We start from the raw sequence: 22382 nt of genomic DNA, 5'->3' as shown, positions 1-22382 counted from the left end.
ACGCTGCCCTAGTATTCATCAGCACTGAAGGCAGGACAGCTGCTCTGGATGAGGATACACCCTCTGTGGAGAAAGATTCTCACCTCCTGCAGTCTGTCAATGTAGAGTCGACAAGTTTCTAGGTCACAGTCTCCTCTTACCACCACGATGCCAACAGGGGTCGCTGTGCCCACACACACACACACACACACACACACACACACACACATGCAAAGTTGATATTAGTCAATAATTTCAATAAAAACACAAAAGAATTTATCCATACATGAGAGCAAAACCTTGTTCAGTCCAGGGTAAGGGTACATTAGGAACATGTAGCTTAACCATTTAAAATCTAAGCACTCCCAGTCACTTTTTGGCCCTTGCGTAAGACCCTTAACCCTCAATTGCTCATTACTGTGCTCAGAACAGGAGAGATGAAGATTAGCAAAACATCACTTGGTCTTTTTCCAAAATTCAACTGTCTAGTTTTGTGCATTCTGAGATGCTTTTCTGCTCACCGTAGTTGTAAAGAGTGGTTATTTCAGTTACTGTAGCCTTCCTGTCAGCTTAACCCAGCCTGGCAATTCTCCTCTGACCTCTCATATCAACAAGGTGTTTCCGTCTACAGAACTGCAGCTCACTCAACGTTTTCTGTTTTTTGCACCATTCTGTGCCACCTCTAGATACTGTTCTCTGTGAAAATCCCAGGAAATCAGAAGTTTCTGATATACTCAAACCAGCCTGTCTGTCACCAACAACGTCATGGTCAAAGTTCAATTCAACTCAATATTCATATAGTGCTTTTAACAATGGATATTGCCACAAAGCCGCTTTACAGAACTCTGGATATAGATTTAGATTTAGATTCCTAATGAGCAAGCCAGAATCAACAGTGGCAAGGAAAAACTCTCTGAGACATCATGAGGAAGAAACTCTGAGAGAACCCAAAGTCTTCCACACCTGTATGTTATAAAGTCAAACAGTACTGAGTGTGCTGAAAGGATCCTCAGTACAAACATCAGAGCCAGTCACTGAGATCACATTTTTCCCCCATTCTGATGTTTAATTTGATGTTTAATTAACATTAACTGAAGCTCCTGACCTGTATCTGTGAGATTTTATGCACTGGGCTGCTGCCACATGATTGGCTGATTGGATAATTGCATGAATGAGCCAGGGATTTTTGCTGCTAATTAAACCTACAATCAGCTGATAAAACTTACATATTTTGTAGACATACAATTACTGACTGTACCCCATCTGTTGCTATGGACACTTTGTCCCCCACAGACCAGCATAAGACCACCCCAGACTAGGTATTATTTGAATGATGGATGATTCAGTGACACTGTTAGACAGTAGTAGTCTTTTAAGGTTAAAATGAAAGTTAAGTTTAATAAGCAAACCTACCCCCACTCTACCAACAGAATAGCATATGCCCAAAATGCAAACTGTACAAAACAAAGATTGTATGAATGATATGATCAGAGGCTGTATCCTCATCCAGATATGAATGACTGACTCTACAGGTCTAGACAGTGACTCTAACTTCTCCCTGAAATGTGATATATCAGATATGCTTTTATATGCCATGTCAGCTACAGAGAAATTATGTTATCTTAGTAGCCCAATATTATACTTCGCTATTAGTTCCAGGACATTTATTTACTTAATTTCCATCATTTTAAGGGTTTTTTCCATGAATGGAACACTAATCATGTTTTCCAGGATACATGAGAATGCTATTCAATGTTTTGAGCCATTGTTAAATATTTGCTTACTTCAGAATACACAAAATCGTTATTCACATTTCCCTCATTTTACTGCTCTGTTAGAGCAGTAGGTACAGCAGGCAGTGAGTGAGGAAATGATACGCAGTCACTCACAGACTTCTCGCAGTCGCTCCTTGTCCAGCTGCAAGCTTTCATATTCATGCCGGCCGATGCGATTGACACGCAGTCGTAGGCGTTCAGGCACCGCGTGAGGGCTGCACAGAGAAAAACACACACACACACACACACACACAAAGAATAATGCTTATCGACAAATATTCTGGTGAAACAAATACTAAAAAAAAACCACATTTCCTGACCCTCTTTCTTCACTTACTGATATATCTGATTTACTGATTCTTTAAAAAGTACAACAAGTAGAAATCTGTTTTAAAATAAAAATGTTTGGAAAATGTTTCATTTACTGCCACTGCTGGAAAAATGTTTATCCAGTTATACAAGTGCAAATAATGTGCAAGTTAATATGCAAGATGCAAAAATAATGCGTAATATAATAATACCAAGTGGTTGTGTTATAATTACACAACTTTTTATTCTGTTATAATTACCACAAACCACTACTCTTGGATAAAGGGGAAGTAATTTAAATACCATGAATAGAAAGAGTTCATATAAAGAGAAACTCATCTGAATCTGTGGTTCTGTGGCTTATATAAGTATGAACGTTGAGAATACTGTTAAAACTAAACTTTTAAAAATTAAAAAAGTAACATAAATGGCAAGTCCTTGATGAAAGCACGCTTCATAACCACACAAAACACACAGCACTAAATCACACTATGTATAGCTATATCGCTGAGTGGAATGTACATTAACACAAACACAAGAACACACATGCTGTATTTTCTAGACAATAAGTCATAAACATAAGGATACACTTCCCCCAACAACAACCCCACCTCTCTTTGTCCTGCACCTTAAACAACACTAGTTTGTATAGATTTTGTCACTTTAGTGTAGCTGTAGTTCAGGATTTTATGAAGAAAAACCTTTGCTACAATCCTGATCTTAATGCCCGGGTCAGACATGAGATATATCCTGTCTGGGAGGGTTTTTTTCTATAATAAAGCTCGATTCTACTAGCAAGCTAAAGGCATTTCACTTTGGCATTGAGGATTTCACAAAAAAAAACAAAAAAAAAAACAGAATTTCCTGAATTACGTGAGTCAGTTTTAATTATTAAGTTTAATTGCAGTACAGTCATAATTACAGTACAAGCAAATAGCAAATATTTATTTGCCATTCTTTTTATATTTTTCAGATTTCAAAAGATTTCTAGAGAAATTATTCAACTTGTTTATTAAAATATGTATATGTATATGTATATCTGCATATCTCAGTGCTAGCACATCAGTTGTTTAGATATGGCTGCAAATTGATAACTTCTGCTTTGCAGCTTCCTAAATATTACTAAGACTGTTATTTCACTTCCTGTGTCAGAAATAACCTAAATGCTGGAGCAGCATTTCTATCACAACAACATTTAAAACTGGCCATTATAATTAGGCTAATGCAAAAATTATTCCATTGCAATTTGCACTATAAACTGCAGCACCTGCTTAAGGGGAATAAAAATGAACAAGTTTTATAGTCTGGAAAATACAAGCTACAGAGAAACCTGCACAAACGAATATGTGAATCTTGTGTGTGCAGTTTGTGCAGTCACACAAGCAAGCCTCCTTCCACCCTCACACACACTGGTGCACACACAAATACACACGCACACACTCTCTCTGCATGGCTGAGGAGTGTGAGGCGGGTATGTGAGCATGTGTGTGGTGAGGACCAGAGAAATACTTACACCGAGAAGGAGTCAGGGGGAGCAGAGAGGCGGCGCAGATCTGCTGCGCACACTTTCTGAATGCTGCACAAGCACCGGCAACACAGGAGCAAGCGAGAGAGAGAGAGAGAGAGAGAGAGAGAGAGAGAGAGAGAGGCAGGGGAGGGGGGGAGATGGGACACAAACATGGATAAGGAGCTCAGTTTAGTTATTAGCAAGGAAAGTGATGTGGAGAATTAAACGACAGGGTTAGAACGCAAGAGAGAAAGAAACACTGTAGAGGGAAGGAGTGAAGAAAGGGACAGAGATCAGTGCTGCTCAGAGAGCTCTTCACACAGGACACACAGATGCAGGGAAGGGAGCTTAAACCAGGGTAAAAGCTTAAACAGCAGGCAGAATCACACAGGTTAGTTACACAACCAGAACCAGCCACTCAAGTGTTCAGAATCATGTGTATATATGTGTGAGAGATGGATGTTTCCCCAGCACAATATATGCATTAATGCTGTAGAAATAAATTTCAATAATATTCACATTTTCATCACATTTATGCATTCAACGAAAAAAAAAAAAAAAAAACATGTTCCACTTTTGGTAACAGAATTCTAACCAAACTAGACCCCTGTATAGAATAAGGGATTTGAATAAATTAAAATAAAGCACTATGCATTATTAATGGAATACTTTATTTTTAGATATATATTTTTCAATTACATATTGATTTTGTATCAAATAAATGTTCAGAAAATCTAAGTCTGTGTAATAAGAGTAACATTATGCTTCCTCTGTGTCTGAAACTCAACTGGTGCTCTATTAGGCACATAGTGTCCTACTTACTACATACAGTTCTACGTAGTACATTAAAAGGGTCTTCTGTTAATCTTGTTCTATGTAAAACCCTATAACACAGGGTTCACTTGCAGAAGAGGATTTAAGTAATCATTTCTGACAGGAATACTGTATATTTAGAAGAAAGGGATTTCTTAAGGATGGTTCTTTTTGTGTTTTGGATGATTAATGTTTCAGGCTGTTGAAAGAGATTCTACATGGAACATGTTGTGAAAGGGAAACTTTCTGTTCTAGGCTTCTACCTAAAAGCTTTCACGGTTTCCCAAGAAGGACCAGATGAAGATCTCGCTTTATGGTGCTGGATTTAGGCTTTGTTTCTAATAATGTAGTCTATAGAGTGAGATTTTCTGTTTTGAATACTGGGGCAAACTCACTCTTGATGGTATATCCTGATGGCTGAATGTGCTAATCATTTTGAAAGATGGCCATTTCACTAGCTGGCTCAGCTAGTTTATGCATAAACATGACAATGATGTAAAATCATGAATCTGGCAAAAAAAAAAAAAAAAAAGATATATAAATGTGTGTCATTAGAGTGACATTATACATTTAAATCACATTTTTCTTTAGCTGAAAATCAAATGGCTGTCTATTAGGCATATAATACAATGCAATCAGTTCTATGTAGTAACCTAAAGACTTGTTGCGTTTGTCTTTCAGTGGGAAACACTGAAAAGTGTTCTATGTAGAAACCTCTAACATCTTGTTTCTCTTTCAGAAAAGGTTTTAATTGAAACCCCCTGATAATGCTAGATCCCATGAGGAAGCCTGTTTTCTAAGAGTGTCTTTTCTACAATGGCATTGTGGTATTCCCTGTGTAGGAAGAATATTCAGTGAACAGGATACCATACCAGGATGCCTAATTGTGTCAACAAGAAAACACTTGTGTATAAACAAATGATTTATATTAGTTTTTAAAGTTTGTGATAAAATTATGATGTTGCTCCCGTGTTATTTTCCTTGCTTACGAGAGCAACAGGAACATGTAATCATATACTAAATCTTTAATGAACTGTATTTTTAAAGGAAAAATTGTTTGTGTGTGTGTCTCACTCATTGAGCAGTGGAACAGATGTGCGTCTCTTGCTCTTCTGCACCATGTTGGCTTGGTTACGGAGCGAGATACGAAGCGTGGACGGTGCCAGGCGACATGGCTCTCCATCCACCTGCACGGGCACCGTTTTGTAGGTGGTGAGAATCACTTCTCTGCACTGATGCAGTCGCTCGCCGTGACCTCCGACCTGCAGCGCCGCCTGGTGCACCAGAGAATCAATGATTACACACTCCTGGGATTTTCAGCAAGACATATCCAGCTCTTTCGTAAAACATCCAGCATATTACGTAGCCACTCACCAGGGAGGCCATAGTAAAGCCGATGACCTCGATACAGCCGTCATCATGCCGCTGAGGTTCGAAGTCTCTGTGGTCACCTGTGTTACCCCAGGGCATGGTCCCTGCACAGTACCTGAAGAGAAGTGAGGTCAGGGTATGTTAAAAAAACAAAAAGTCACATACAGCAGAGGTTTTCAAACCATTTGCAGTCGAGGACCCTTTTAACTGTAACATAAATTCCACAAACCCCCTCAGGACATATTTTTTAATAAACATAATCCAACTATTCAAATATTAGGCTCAATATTTTAACGTGTGCAGTAATATTTTGGTTACTTATTGGAACTATAGCACTTTTTTTTCTGAACTTTCCACCAACAGAACACATTAGGTCCATCTTATAAGCCTCATGTTTTTGAGTGTTTGATCTATTCAAGTAACCAGTCAGACAGAATAATAACTAAATAAAGAACCCAATAATAAATACAATAACTTATAATGGGTGTGATTTTCACCAATGTATCCAAAAAAAAAAAAAAATCTTGGACACCACTTTGAGAACCACTGACATGTAGTATACAAACAGGTCTATTAGCAGTAAGTTATGTGACTGGATTTGGGTTATGAGGTTGTGACCTTAATGAGGTTTGTGATGTCATGGATGACGTCATGGATGTAAATCACACATCAGTTTCTCGCCATGCAGCAAAACTGGATGGATGCTGTACCGCAATTAAGGTTACAGCACAACTACAGTCACTTTGACTTTCTTCTACTAGACCAGTATATCAAAGATTAAAGAGACATTTTGTCCAGAAAAAAAAAAAATATAACCACTGAAACATCTGTCCCAAATGGTTGCCTGAGCCCTTCAGGCCTTCTCCAATTCCACAACTTCGTGATGTCTACTAAGTACTGACCTGGAGTCTGCAAGTCCTTGTGCTTGTGCACTGCTTTTCAGTGACTGGTGAACCGTTTGTCATGTTCCATTCAAAGATCAAGTTCACAGGACAAGATTATACCGGTAAATTTGAAAATTGTGCACACTAGCTTAATATAAAGCAGTTTTACAGTTTTTGTTATAATATTAATAAAATGCAATAATTGACAAAAAACACATTTGAATATCTTTTTCTCCACTACTGGCTTTGATATTGTTATTTGATACAGCTATCTGCTGTGAGCTACCGCTCTGATATGTCTGGTCCTGGCTAATAATCTTTTTGGGTAAGAGGCTGTTGTTAAATCAGAATCGATGTGAGATTAATGAAGGTAAAGTGCACATTAATGACCCACATAGGGTGCTTATGAGAAACACCTTGTAAACTTTTCAGGCATGAGCAAATAAGGACTGCAAATGAACCATTTGGGACAGGACAACGGTATACTTAGAAAGAAATGGTTTCTCAAAGGTTCTTTGGATAGTTAATGTTTCAGGCTGTCTAAAGAGGTTCTACTTGAAATCCGTCGTGAGAGGAAAACCCTCCATAGTAGGCTTACACATGAAAGCTTTTACGGCTTCCCCAGAAGGACCCCCAAAATGAAGATCCTTTTAGAACCTTTTTTCTAGCGTGTAATCTATAGAATGAGATTTTCAGGTTTGAATGTTGAGCAAACTCACCTAAGGGTGGATCTCAAAGATCTCATGGACAAAACAGTAAACAGATCAGTTGCACAATAGTGGGTTCTTAAATCCATACACGAACCTGGGAATGTTTAAGAAGACAATGCACTGGAACTTCAGCTCCTGGATCTTGGCTGTGAGATCTGTACCGTCACACTTCAGAGGCCAATCAGTAGGACACAGAAAGATACACAGTGGGAAAAGGGGAACACAGAATAACTGATAATTGTGGTAGTTACAGGAAGTATTGTTTCAGCACGAATGTCACACTTGGGTAAGATTAGCAGTGTGGCATGTGGATGGCCTTCACTGCCACTAGGCTTAATGGATTGGACAGGGAACGTCAAACACCCGCATCTATGCCTTCTCACAATAGAAAGTTTCAGAAGACATGGGCCACTCACCACCACTCTGACGTGCTTGGACAGGTCCCTGGAGCTCCTCTGTAGGAAGTCAGAAAAGGCAGCCTGAGGGGACAGAGATACTCACACAGTCATTTCCTTTCTCTCCCACTCGCTCTTATTAATCTGTCTCTGTACAGCCTAGAGTCTCTCAGCTCTGGCACTCAGAGTTGTGCTCACCCCTGCATAGAACATCTTGTTGCGGAAGCGGCTGTTGAATTTCTCAGGGTTGGCCTCTGCAGGAGAGACACAGAATGCTGAGCTGGAGAACAGCTATAAAATCCATTTCATTTCATTTCTAATATCAGTAAACAGTTACAGCTACATGTTACAAGTTACAAGACCACTGACCTCTAGATTCATGGAACTCGAGAGTGACGTGAGCATCAAAGCCAAGGCTGAAGTAGTTATTGAACACATTCAGAGGAAGCTGGAGAAAGGGATAAATTGTACACATTTTAAAGATTAATAGATTCTTTTCACTCATGTCTACTCCTTCTCTATGTCAAAATGAATTTCCCTGTTCAAATACTACACATTTTCATATTGTTTATGTAAAATCTATATTTGCATGTTATAATATAAAAGGGGGATACTGAAACATACACTTTTTAGGAATTGACTCACCACATAGCCAAATGCAGGGTCTTAATAAATCTGTAACTAATGGCATATTTTATTTTCATATGTATTTCTAAGGAAATATAAAAATCTCTTAAAAGGAATTTACAACAGGCCCTTATTGGAGTCAATCTTTTCAGTGGCTGAATCTCAAATGGAGTTCTATTGGGCATAAGCTGCACTATATAGGTCCTACAATGCTATTATGTTATACCCTATGTAGTGAGCATAGTTAGTGAATAAGCAGGTACATGGGATTTGACCTAACTGTGTTGGAGGCTTAAACTTAAAACAGTCTATGTGAGGACAAGGTGTAGATAAACACTAAAAAAACATTTTGTAGGTAAGTTAAAAAATATGAAACAAATGTGGAAACACATTTTTATGCTTTATGCAATATACACATTAATTGTAACACAGCCATGTATATTCTCTGTATATCAGTTCTGGTGACCTCTGACTGTCCTCTCTCACCTTCTGAGTGCCCTCCTCGGGCTGTGCAGGTGAACGCTCCACCTGCAGATTCCAGCGGTCAAGCTGGACCACGGTCCCATCTTCCACGTGACACAGGATCTTAGACACCGGCTCGTCTGTGTAACCCTTAATAGAGAGAGAGACAGAGAGAGAGAGAGAGAGAAAACATGAGAGGGAGGGGGACAGACACAGAGAGAGAGGATGACAGAGAGAGTGTGTGTATTAAGTGTGATGTCACATTAAAGCCCTTAGAAAGTCATTACCTGCCATTATGGTGACCCACAGGGAGCTTTTTTCTTCGAGGGCTAAATAGAGCCCTCGAACACATCAATTGAGATGATTACAGCATCTATTCTAATGTACAACACGAGACTGGCTGCAGGCGCCTAACTGCCATTATGGTGCCAATAACACTATTTCACCTGTAACATGAAAGGACAGTAGGGAGAGAGAAGAACTCCAGACTCATCAAGGTCACCGCTTGCTAGTTTCCAGCTCCCACTGGCAGCAGTAATGACAGCGCATAGTTATGAATAAGGGCTTTTATATTTAGAGAATAATCACTCAGTTAGCCCTCCTCATAATCAAGCCCACTTCACCAATCAAGCTACGCTCAGAAGGCCAATAAATCAAATTATACCGTAAGTGCTTTTTGTTTCCATACCTAATATGCAAGCGCACAAATAAACAAATCCTTCCCTGTAGCTGCTTGTTATGTCTCACTGTCTCATTTATGCAATTTGTAAAGAAACAATAATTGTGTTATTCATCACTACTTCATAGTCAACACCAGAATGCGATTACCACGCAGATTTAATGCAGCATTTCATTAGTGAATATAATTATTGTTGACAACCCCGTGCCTCACCCATGCCTCCCTTTCCCTCCACTCCTTCTGCTTTGAAGTTGCCTGCCTCTAGAGAGGCTTCAGAGATGGTATACAGAAACCCCACTCTCATTAGATGAGATGCTAATTAGCATCAGAAACATGCTTTCATTACACCCTTGCTCAAAGCATCAAGCGCTGATGGAGTCGAGGGAGCTGACCTTAAAGAGAAACTACAGTGACTAGGTGTTAATGGTTACATCTTACATTACACAATCCCACAACAATATTACAGTCAGGGCTTTTATGCACTACACAACGTGTGACAACCATTAGCACCTGAAAACTGAAACCACGTTCTTCCATTTAATATCGTTCCAAGACCAAAAGTTCCGTGGGTGGGCCTTGTGGCATTATTTGCTTCTGATTGGTTATGCAGGCCGCATTACACAACGTGAAAAACAAAAACGCACAGAATAGTCTACTTCACTGGTACTGTTTGTGCCGTCAGAATAACATTCTGTTGTTTTATTTCTCAAACATTTTAAAATATTCCCTTAAACTTCCAGGATCCATCAGTGAGCCCATTCATCACTCTCATTAATACTTTATTACTGTTATTCCTATATACCTTTCCTATTCATTGCACTGTAGTTACTGAAAAATATGTACTAAAATAAATAACTGAACAATAAACCGAGACTTTAAAACGTTAACAGTAGCAACAGAAACAACTGATTTTGCTGGCAAAAAAAAAAAAAGCAAAAACACACATACTGGGTATGACTTTGGGGTTTTTAGTGAGTTGAATGGCTACAACATTATTTCCATTTTGTCATATTTTCATCAAAAATGGGTTGAAGTTACAATTATTGGTGTGGATTGGTCCGTGTTATTGTTGAGGATTTGAGTCCTGCTTTGTCAGTAATTTTGCTGCAGCTGATTAAGATGGTTCAACAAATGCCCAGATGCACATTCGCCATGTTGGACATGGAACGATGATGCAGTCACTTCTGCTGTTGCCACTATGACTGGTCTAGGAAAATAAACTAAAACTAGAACTCCAAGTTTATCTTGTTCTTTCTTTGGCCCGTTCTTGTTTTGAGTGAGCACTTATTTTGAATGGCACAGATGCTAATCGAAACAGCATCAGCGCCAACTGAGTGCTCTCTGAAAGACGGAAAGCCAGGTTGCACATGGTTTATTAATCAATGTTTTTCAGTTCATGAATCATTCATATATCTTTTGCTTTCTACGGTGTGAGATCAGGAAGAAGATGACTCACTCCTCCCCAGTTGAGTGTCCTGGCGAGGTCATTTCCTGTGCCAAGAGGAAGAACAGCCACGGGAGGCTGTGGGTTCATCTGTAGTTCGTCCAGCACAGACAGGATCCAGCCCACCTGCAGCAATCAGCACACAGACACATACTGGTGTACTCTCCGAAATAATACACAGAGTCAGTGTGATCTGTATAAGAACTACGCATTTGCTCTAACACACCCACTTCTGTCTGGTTCAGGCTTGTGCGTTAGCTAATGAGTTTAATCAGGAGAAGAGAAAACACCAATAGTTGCAGGACCAGATTGAGATTGAGAAACAATGACATATGGAACGAATGTTGTTTATGAAAGGAATAAAACTTTGAGGTAGTAATGCATCACATGGCCACAGCATTGATTATTTTCCTATAACAGCATGCCCCATGCAGGGTTTCCTCCAGGTTCTCTGGTTTTTCTCTCGCCTCCCAGAAATGCCAGGAGGTGGACTGATTAAGATAAATTGCCAATGCCCAGTGTTCCTGATATAGATCCACCTTGATCCTGACCAGGATACAGCTGTTAGTGAAAGAGAGCATGCCCTGTCATATTTTATTCCTCTTACACCACAGCAATTTGTCACCTATTACAACTTTTAATTTATTAAAGAATGACGCATTACATTTTATCTGTTTAAAGTTACATTTAATATTGTGAAATGTCCACAAGACAAGCTCCTGTTATCACTTTATGGCATATACAGTATGTGGGACACAGTATTATGGCAGCTATATATAGTTGTTTCCTCACCAGCCTGACTTTTTTGAAGTTAAAAGTTTAAAATCTGTTCATTATTAAGCTTAGATTATGTGGAGTGTCTGCCCTATAAGGCCACATAATGATGAGAATGTGTTAGAATAAGTGCATTAATATAAATCTGTCATTTGAATTACAGTCAGCACTGCTCTCAGAGCCATGCCGTTATAGACAATTAATCAACACCTTCTGACCAGTGAGATTTGAGACGCTGTGATATAATATGTGATATTTCCAGCTTGCTGCTGCGCAGCAAACGTACCGTCCCGTCACCTCCACAGGCAAGGATGCGAAGATTTGGCACTTTCCTGTACAATTCCAACCTGAGTAAAAAAAGAAAAAAAAAATGTCATATGATATACTATAGATATAAATCTACGAGTAGTATAAAACATGTTCTTTTCAAACTATGTTGAGCAGCATTGTTTAAGCCTCCTGCCTCTCTCTCTTTCTAAACAGAACAGGCGCAGGCTGATCAGTGTGCTGGTATCTGCTCCTGGCGAAAGCCCAGTTAAAGACGCATGTTTTGGCAGAGAGGCTTTAATCACAGCTCTGTCAGGCTAAGCTCAGCAGTAGGCACCACCAGCTGGGTCCTGCCCTCTTTCATGCTCTTTTTCTCTCTTTCTTTCCTATTTCTATTAGTATCAGTCCCTCTCTGCCTTTGCATGTCTCTACCATGTCTCCACTCCATCTTTCTGTGTGTCTGTCTTTCTTCCTCTGTCTAGCTTCTTCCCTCCATGTCTCTCTTTCTGTTTTTTTTTTTTCCCTTAAGCCCCTCTGTCAGCTCAGAACAAACAGCAGAGCCCCTCTGAGTGCTGAGACGTGCTTCGCTGCCCACAGAAAACAGCTCAATTAGGAGGCAAACCCAAGTAGGGCCCTGGCATGATCTAGAGAATGAAGGAGAGAAACTTCTGGAACACTGAACTCTCTAAAGGAAAAAAGCACTGTATAGTTATAGCTGCTACTCGTGCTGTCTTTTAAAGTCTTTTAAAGATTACGTTTCAATTTCTAGATTTAGTATTCAAATGTATTTAAGGATTAAAGAAAAAGTTCACTGTGAAAAACTTCATATTAATCTTTATAATTAGCATGTGGTCCAAAATGTATCATTAAATTACAATACACAAACATTGCAGTATAAACTTATTTAATTTAATGTGTTTCCTTTAATATATTTATATTTATATATTTATATATTTATATATTTACATATTTACATTATATATATATATATATATATATATATATATATATATATATATATATATATATATATATAAAATGACAAAAATAAAACTAATGTTAAATGTTAATATTAATGTTACTGATGTTAAAACTGAAAAGGATGCAATAAATAATAATAAATAATAAATTCTAATGTGAAATTTTACAATTCATTTTTTTTAAATCCAGAGTTTAATTGTAATAAAAAAAAAATAGACAATGCCTGCACTTATCTTCGAGAATTATATTGTGACATAATTTATAACAACATTAATATTAGGTTGCCATATTGCCCAACCCTAAAAAACATTAATGTTTTAGGCTCAATTTTATTTATAATTTATTGTCACTGATACTTAGCTGGGTTTTCCTTTTTTTAGGCAACCTGCACAGTCCATAACATTTAAGCCATTTAGGATTCAGCCACAATAAAAAGCTTTACTTTAAAAAAAACACCTGTTGAAAATTATTAGCTACTTAGGACATTATTTAGAAGATGGATAAATTAATTAATGGCAAGTCTTTGCATTTGACTAAATAAATATGTAGATATGAAAACTGGATTAGTATTTAAAAATATTCCTGATACCCTTAAGTGCTTTATAGCTAACGTTTTAAGAATAGAGGGTAAAAAACAGAGGGTAAAGGGGCCAACAAGGCAAGATAGTGTTGTTTTAGACTTACGCTTCTCTAGGCCCTCCCTGGGAGAGATCAAACACCTGCCGAGGATTCAGAATCCACATGAACATCTGCAGCAACTTGTTCCCCTAAAGGTAAGACAGCAGAAGTGAGAGGAAGAATAAGACAAACGCGCCATTCATGTGTGGAAGGTAAATATCTTCCCACCTGATTTCCCCCACTCTTAGGGTTAACGAACACCAGCACGGGCTTCATTAGTGGAGAAGGCACAGGCTTCAGCATAAACGGGCGCCATTTTGCCTCCTGCAGAAAAAGGAGTGTTATATACAAAACACACATATCTCCACACACACACACACACACACACTTGCAGTAAGCTGCTTGAACAGATGTCTCAGAGTAGGAGTTAGGGGAAGGGAAACGTAGAGGAAGAAGAGATATATTTTGACAGGCACTAATCGCATCAACCTTCTATGGCCCACCTCCAGTTTTAGAGGAAATAAAAACTTTCCTTTTTTGACATAAAGTATCTGTCCGTGTCCAGCACTCACGGAGATGTCAGTGCATTGAGAGACGTAGTGGCTACTCACATCTGTGCCCTTTTTGCTGGTTCTTCTTTTGAAAGAGGTCCGTTTTTTCCTCCGAGTGGAGTTTTTGAACGAGCTCTGAGAGACAGGAGAGAGATGGGACTCATGTCTAATAGCATGTTCAGAGATACAAGCTAGACCTAAACCTAGCAGTACTGAGAGAGGACACGAGTGACCTTTGGTGCAGTCCTGTTTTGCAGCTATATAAGGAAACATGATCAGATTCATTAGCTGAACTCACTCTTTTTCCCAGGAAGAGGTGTTCTCTGAAAAGGCCATTCCCTGTAAATTACATCACAACCCTTTCCATACTAGGTAAAACCTGAATACGCTAAGCTTCCTTCTAAAAAAAATATATAATAAAATAAAAAATTCAGCACCTGCTAAAATCAGTCTTTACCGTACATGTATAAAACATAAAACATGAAATATTCAAGGTGTTTTTTTTGTTTTTTTTTTTTGGTAGTATTATTTCTCCTGAGTGTTAGAGGCTTCCCTTCTATTAACCCCTGAATTGAAAGTGACAGTGGCCTGTCACTCATCAAAACACTGCCACACCCCCTCACACATCAGCCAATCATGGGTCAGAGCCTGGAAGGTCAAAGGCTGTGAAGTTTAAATTCACAGATAGGAAGTGACAATAAATTCAACAAGAGTTAGAAACTGGGATTTCATAAAGGCTACATTTACACTGCAAGTAAAAGTGATCCAAATCTGTGATATGTGTTTTTTCCTTGTATGTTACATAAATTTGTTCTGACATTTTAAAGTTCCATTTACAGAAATGTGATACAGATCTGATATGTGGCAATGCGACCTCAGCCTGAACAGTCTGATCTAAATTCATGCAACTTTTAATCATCATCCATCCATCATCCATCATAACTTCATAACCTCGGCGGGATTTAATCTCGATTTAAAAGGGTTTTTTTGCGCATACTGGTCTGTGTTCAGACTAGTGTCAGATATAGACCACATTAAAAAATATTTTTTATTTTAGACCTGCAGTGTGAACGTAACCAGTGAGGGTGTGAGACAGTTGTTTGATCAATTCTACAGGCTTTAATGAAACAGATAAAATTCATGTTCAAGTGAGGCAAAAGCAACAAGCCTTTTTAACAGGTAGCATGTAATGGTAAAGACTGCATACAATACATATAAATCCTGATGGTTCTGTTATATCAAACGGCAGCACATCGAGAGCAAACTGGAGAAGACAAGATCATGCAGTCAGTCTCACTTCTCATTTACATGCAAGTGCATCAGGCTTATTTTTTACGTCATAAGCACATTTCCTACAAATACACGTTTTAAAAACACAGGGCTTCTCTCTGCCTTAAAACAAACAATGTAGAGTAACTCAGTTACTCAAGGCCTGCTGTACCTGTGGCTTCCTGACTTTAATAATCCAGGAGGGAGGTACAATGACCCCGGCGTGTGCGCCCAGAGAGCAAGGTTCCTCGATCTGTTGCAGCATGAAACACGTCACCTTGTTGTGGAACTGAGAAGGAGAGCATCAGACACAGGAGTCAGCACCCGGTAAACACATGATCCACTGAGACTGTAACAGTGTCACCTTCCACCTCAAACAACACTCACAGCCTGCTTGCACCACGAGCAGCTGATGGCGATAATCTCCTTACTATGGAAGAACTTCTGCTGGAAACTCTGCAGTTAAAACAGAATAGAAATGGAAGAATTAATATCTGAGGTTCCACTCATTTTCATCAGCCATTTTCTGAGGATGAAGACAGCTACTCTGCTGATGAGGACACACGAAGACAATGACTATGTTGACTTTATATAACATCTCATACATTTCATCAATAAATCTGGTTAAGAAATGCCTACTTTTACAGGAAGACATACTTTGACTAACATGGCAGATGACCAACCACAGAGCTTCTTGGAAAACAAGCAAGATTATCACGTTTCACTGCTTTGTCGCTGCTTCAGACAAAACTCTTTAATAAATTTTGCATCAACTTTTTTTTGCATAACTGAACAGATAAACAGAATGATTTGTTTTGCTGCTTCCTCATCAGCTGATTGGTGCTAGCGAAGAGAAAATTCAGCTTTTATGTTGATTTTCCTTTAATTTGTCATCCATCTTTTCGTAAACGTCTGCCTCATTTGGAGCCATAGTGATAAAGTTTTTGTTTTTTGTTTTTGTTGGTTTGTTTAATCACCCAATTTTAATCACCCAATTTTCACCCACCAGTCATAGAACAGCTACCAAACTGCAGAGGCTGTAGGCTAACATCCTCCGAGATGCATGAAGCCAGCCACTGCACATTTTCATACTCCTGCCCATGCAGCGAAACATAGTCAGAGGAAAGCGGCCTCTTCTGCATACACGACTCACAGACACCCACGATTAGCTAGTGTTGCTGTAAGAGGACAGGATTCAAACTCGCAATCTCCTGCCAATTAATGAAGCCTTGATTGTTGCCCCGTGGTCATTTTGAGGCCATTTAATAGTGTTGATGCTGTTGATGATGTTAGTGGTTTTAAAGTTATTAATTGTTCTGAAAGTTTTTAGTGATATTGCAGGGTCCGTGATGCGACCTACCTTGCCACACTGACGGCATTTTCCCTCTTGCCGTCGCCGATGGACCCAGTGATGTCTTAACACGTTCTGTTTTCCAAAACACACAGAAACAATGGAGTCAGTGTGCACATATACACACTGTACATATACATATACTCTTCATTCATCTAGTCGGAGGTTAAAACGTACATCTCGGATGCTTCGAGAGTTTCCTTCTCTAAATGTAGGCTTACAGCGGAAATTGATCTACAGGCAAAGAAAGAACAGGACAGGATTAGGAACATTTATGCTTGGAATTTATTGTAGGTTGGGAGTAAAATGACTCCTGCTGATATAAAGTAGGTGATTATATGTCTACCTTGTCCAGCTGCTCGATGCATGCCGTGTGAACGACGATCTTACACGCTGCACATTTCCTCCGGGGAGCCGACTTCTTAAGAGAACCAAACAGCACATGACACATTGCAATGGGAAAAAACACACTAACTTACATTCACTCACAGCCAGGGTTTAATACTAACACCAGGGTGAGATTCTGCACTAGCGCAGCAACTGTTTAATGTACCAGCCAATTTGGCAAGTTGCCCAGCATGAGTACATTATATCATATTATAAAGTTTATACATATGTACCACATGTAGAACATCTCTTTCATTTCTTCTTCACTCAGCTGGACCACGCTTCTGTTTATCTCATAGTTGAGGACATGTAAATTGTGATTACTATACATTTACATATTTTCATGGCACAGGATCTTCTCTAGGCCAAATGTGGCAATTAGTGTGAAAAGAGCAAGTCAAATAATGACAAAACAGATGAGTGGCTGAGAATTGAAAAGAGTGATAAGAGGAAAATGATTAAAAATAAGTAAATAAACAAACAAAAAGAAAAGGCAGGCCATGAATGGCGTTGACATGAGACAGCTACAACTAGTGTCTTGTCAAGATTGTTAATGTGATACAGTAAGGTTTCTTGGAGTTGTGGCTTTGTCATCTGTTTTACAGATTTCGTATTTGTATTTATTTAACACTGTGTATAACAGGAGGATAAATTACACACTCGTTTACAAACACTGGCCTTGCAACTGTTGTATGTTTTATTTTAACAGCACAGAATAAATCAACGATTCATTAAATCTTATAACTTTAATTTGAACAAAGAATTTAAAAGAATTCTTTGTTTGTGAGATGAGATCGGTGGTCTTAGAACTCATGATGTGCTCGCTGGCGGCCGATTTAATGCCATTGTGACCAAAGACAGATGACAACAAAGGGTCAGAAATCTTGTATTATATCTCAGTGAGCGATTGCTGCTTAGACGCTTGTCCAGTAACACTAACAGGAGGACGACACATGATTACATGAAATGCAAAATGAAATGTCTACGTTTGAGAAAGCAGCCATTGAAAATACTGACTTGCTCACAGTAATTAATAGAAAATTACCAGCTGTATAACTAGCCCTGCATACAGTGAGTTGCAACGCTACCTTACATGCTAATGGGCAGAAAAATATCTTCATTACCCGAAGCTCACTTTGAAGAATGAGCAATTTGTCGTTTTACTCAGTCATGAACAGCTCCAAACTCATCTTCTTTGTCTTTTAAAACATGTTTTTTCTAGGCCTAACATTGCTCCTATTTTATAAAGGACTTGTTTGTTTGTGAGCCCATTTTTAGCACAAGTTCAGATCGATTTTTTTGATGATGTAGGCTGAATGCAGTAATTTTCTTTAATCACAGGTCTATCATTAGAGGATCTTCATCGTATAATCTGACACGGGAACACGTTATCACATATATCCTGCCAGGATTTACTGAGACGGTTTTGTACAGTGTGACAAGCCATAATATTAAAAGACTACTGAAATTGCACAGTGTATAACAGGTTTTAGTTGTACTGTTTAACAATGGAGCAAGACTCAATCATCTCAAGCAGAGTTTGTCTCATTGCATTTACGCCTTCATCCATAGTATCATTTGTATTATAAACACTGTCTCTTCCTTCCTGCTGCCTGCAATAAAAAGCTTGTTTTGAGGCAAAAGATTTGCCAACTTGCCTGGAGAGGTAATCAAAGAGTTCTTTAACACCTCAGAGTGCCATGCTCAGTGCAAACAAAAGCCTGACTGAGAGCGAGCGCAGATTCACCTGCCTGCCTTTATCCTCTTCAGACTAATAGCAATCTCTGGCTTTCAGCACACACTGTCTGTGTATTACCTCATGAAAAGAAGTGTCATTGCAGAAGCACTCTAATGACACGTCTATTCATCCGTGGCCTTCACTCATCTGACTCCTCACTGCAGTTAATGTTATTATTCAGGAACTATTCTCATAGACTATTTATTCCAAAATAAGGCAAACAAACAGGATATATTAAAAATTCTAGACTTTTCTCAACACTCATTAGGCATCGTATGCACTGATGACCAAGAGGGTGTTGCATTTATCTCTTTATGCACAGTAGTCTTATGTACTCACTGCAATCTTCACCATGCATGTCTCCTCGCCCAGGTAACACATCTCTCCAGAGCAGTTGGTCTCCAGCCACAGGTGCTCCCCATTTACTGCATTCTCCTAAACACACACACACACACACACCTCAGCTTTACAGCTTAAACACACTTCATGGCATATCCAACATCCTGTACAGAAAGACAAGTCCTGTACAATTCATACACACTCCTATATAAAAAATGCCCTCTCTCCTGAGCAGCGCAATTTTACACACTGATCAGGTTTCAACCTATCGCCTCTGCTCTCTCGTTTCTGTCGTCCTCTGTCAAATAGTGTGACTCTAGCCAATCACTGTCATCTGTCTGTTCATCTACACAGAACACAGAATAAAACAGGTAGTGCTTGGTCTCAGCTCACAAAAAGTGCACAAATGATATCAGGTGCTCTGAAGGTTGAGGTGAGGGTTACAGTCTGTTCTGTGAACATGCATTCTCTGCTAAACATATTAAAATATCAATAAAAAAATAAAAAAATAAAAAAAACATTGGCTGAGGGGCATGTAGGGCTGGAAACATACTCAGAAAAATCTTTCCTTCATTGGTCAGAAATAATCCAACAGTAAAAAGTAAACAAAACTTATTAGGTGCTATCAGGTGCTCCTGATATCCTAATAACTAGATAACATTTTGTGTTTCACATCCAGCGTTTATTTTTTCTTTTTGTTCATCATTCCAAAAATATCCAGGACACATCTAATTTCTGCAGAACTTCAGCTCTTTGAGTCCTTTGGCTCAGTCTGCACCTCACAGCTCAGTTTAGCATGTCACATCTATAACAAAATTCCTCCCACAGCCCAAAATACACAACATGATTAGGTGACTTTCTGCAGTTGCGTCAATTCACTTTCTCACTGAAATTAACCCATGCTAGAGCTGATGGTCTGTGGTTTGTTGTCTGCAATGTTGATTAAATTGCCTCTTCACGTGAAAGTAGGTGGCTCTTGGCAACATACCACATACAACATACCAGGCTTTCCAGCAAACACTAGAGGTTAGGGCTGTGAAACTAGGTAACACTTTACTCTAACTATGTGGAGGGCTGTAGGTTGTAAAGTTGTAAATTACTTTTGGCATTAACAACATTTTTACCATCCAAAGCCCAATCTCTCACCATCTACACTCACCATCCACTTTATTAGGAACACCTGCTCATTTACGCAGTTATCCAATCAGCCAATCATGTGCAGCAGCACAATGCCAAAAAAATCGTGCAGATTCAGATCAAGAGCTTCAGTTAATGTTCACATCAAACATCAGAATGAAGAAAAAGTGTGATCTCTTTGACTTTAACTGTGGCATGGTTGCTGGTGCCAGATCTCCTGGAATTTTCACACACAACAGTCTCTAGATTTTATACAGAATTGTGCAAAAAAACAAAAAACATCCTGTGAGCAGAGGGTCTGCAGCCAGAAACACCTTGTTGATGAGAGAGAACAGAGGAAAATGACTATCATGGGCACAGACTCCAAAACTGGACAGCTGAAGACTTTGAGATTTTTTTTTGTCCAGTTTGGGTGAGCCTGTGCCCATGATAGCCTCAGATTCCTGTTCTTGGCTGATAGGAGTGGAACCCAATGCGGTCTTCTGCTGCTGTAGCCCATCAACCTCAAGTTTTGATGTTTTGTGCATGCTGAGATGCTTTTCTGCTCACCACGGTTGTACAGTATGATTATTTGAGATATAATATCCTTCCTGGCAGCTCAAACTAATCTGGCCATTTTCCTCTGACCTCTCTTATCAACAAGGCATCCTCCCACAGAACTGTTGCTCACTCAATGTTTTATTCTTTTTCGAACCATTCTGTGTAAACTCTAGAGGCTGTTGTGTGTGAAAATTCCAGGAGATCAGCAGTTTATGAAATACTCAAACCAGCCCTTCTGGTACCAACATCCATGCCACGATCAGAGTCACAGAGATCACACTTTTTCTCATCTGATGTGAACATTAAGTGAAGCTCTTGACCTGTATCTGCATGATTTTTGCGTTGTGCTGCTGCACATGATTGGCTGATTACATACCTGCACGAATGTGCAGGTGTACAGGTGTTCCTAATAAAGTGGATGGTGAGTGCATATTCAGTTAACTGTACTATAGTAGTAATTCCTCAAACTTATTGACTGATCATTGTAATAACAATTTAGATTTTTTGCTTTAACAACGACTATTTAAATAACTTGAGTTGTTCATGCTGTTGTCATGGCAATGAAATGATGCTGCGTTCATGGCTCCATACCGGCAACATTCTGATGCTGGAATTAAACCAATTTTGCATCCGAAAACTGGCATTTTTCCAGTAAAATAAAAATGGTGGAGCCAGTCCAGATTAGGCTATTCTGGAAATAGCATTGGCACCTTGTTGTTGGAAAAGAGCTACTGGATAGCTAGATGAAAAATGCTAGATTTATCCGATAAAAACCATCTCTTTTCACATACTTAATACGTTTCTTTTGTTCACTGAAGTCTAAGCAGCAGAAACTCTCATGGATGACTGACCTGAGTGTTACATCCTGCTGCCAGAGATAATGGGCTGAATATGCATGTGATTAACATGATTTCCCACACATACAGAAACATAAAATATACACTTAGAAAACAGAATGTACACATAAAGAGAAACAGTAGAAACAGAGGCCCATTGCAAAGGCCACATCCACACACTCACCCAGGAAAAAGCAAACACGCATAATCTTTAACTCTATTTGTATCACACAATACACAGTGTAACTCAGTGAGATCAACAGTAGTTTACATGGAAAATTTATACTCCATTAAAAATGACAAGCACACACAGGATAGCAGAACCCCTAGCATTGAATTAACACCTACAGTGCTAAATTATCCCTAATGACTGTAGATGTTAATTCAATCCCGGACATTTTGCTGTGTACACACACAAACACAAGCAAACACACATTAAAGTTTGATGCTGGTTCTGGTCATATTATGAGGACAGAATGGCTAGCAGCGAGGAGTGGCCCACTGGCCCCACCTACTCCATGTCTCGCCTGTGGTCTCTAAGAGACATGACAGAGAACAGAATGCTAAATATGCAAACCACACACAAACAGAGGGATCCTCCCTGTTCACTTATTCAACAGGAAAATAAATCTTCTGCAT

At 39.0% G+C, this 22382-nt stretch overlaps 1 protein-coding gene across 5 annotated transcripts in view; it reads right to left on the bottom strand.

Moving 5' to 3' along the window:
- dgki (diacylglycerol kinase, iota) overlaps positions 1-22382 on the bottom strand; it is a 71986-nt gene that overhangs the window by 11018 nt on the left and 38586 nt on the right. For 3 of the 5 annotated variants that reach the window (XM_026923067.3, XM_026923070.3, XM_026923069.3), the window contains exons 3-23: positions 19231-19326; positions 17113-17187; positions 16944-17000; positions 16776-16841; positions 15803-15871; positions 15588-15704; positions 14207-14281; positions 13824-13919; positions 13662-13744; positions 12016-12076; positions 10968-11081; positions 8857-8982; positions 8113-8191; positions 7942-7997; positions 7765-7827; positions 7443-7516; positions 5758-5869; positions 5458-5657; positions 3577-3639; positions 1869-1969; positions 84-163 (exon numbers count right to left, since the gene is read on the bottom strand). In XM_026923067.3, the coding sequence (XP_026778868.1) occupies positions 84-163; positions 1869-1969; positions 3577-3639; positions 5458-5657; positions 5758-5869; positions 7443-7516; positions 7765-7827; positions 7942-7997; positions 8113-8191; positions 8857-8982; positions 10968-11081; positions 12016-12076; positions 13662-13744; positions 13824-13919; positions 14207-14281; positions 15588-15704; positions 15803-15871; positions 16776-16841; positions 16944-17000; positions 17113-17187; positions 19231-19326 (1863 nt within the window). The remainder of the gene's footprint in view (positions 1-83; positions 164-1868; positions 1970-3576; positions 3640-5457; positions 5658-5757; positions 5870-7442; positions 7517-7764; positions 7828-7941; positions 7998-8112; positions 8192-8856; positions 8983-10967; positions 11082-12015; positions 12077-13661; positions 13745-13823; positions 13920-14206; positions 14282-15587; positions 15705-15802; positions 15872-16775; positions 16842-16943; positions 17001-17112; positions 17188-19230; positions 19327-22382) is intronic. The other 2 variants (XM_026923068.3, XM_026923071.3) reach the window with 2 other exon arrangements.

Source organism: Pangasianodon hypophthalmus, chromosome 18 (genome assembly GCF_027358585.1).
Source record: "Pangasianodon hypophthalmus isolate fPanHyp1 chromosome 18, fPanHyp1.pri, whole genome shotgun sequence".
NCBI classification, from domain to species: Eukaryota; Metazoa; Chordata; class Actinopteri; order Siluriformes; family Pangasiidae; genus Pangasianodon; species Pangasianodon hypophthalmus.
This window is presented reverse-complemented; position numbering and strand designations above follow the sequence as displayed.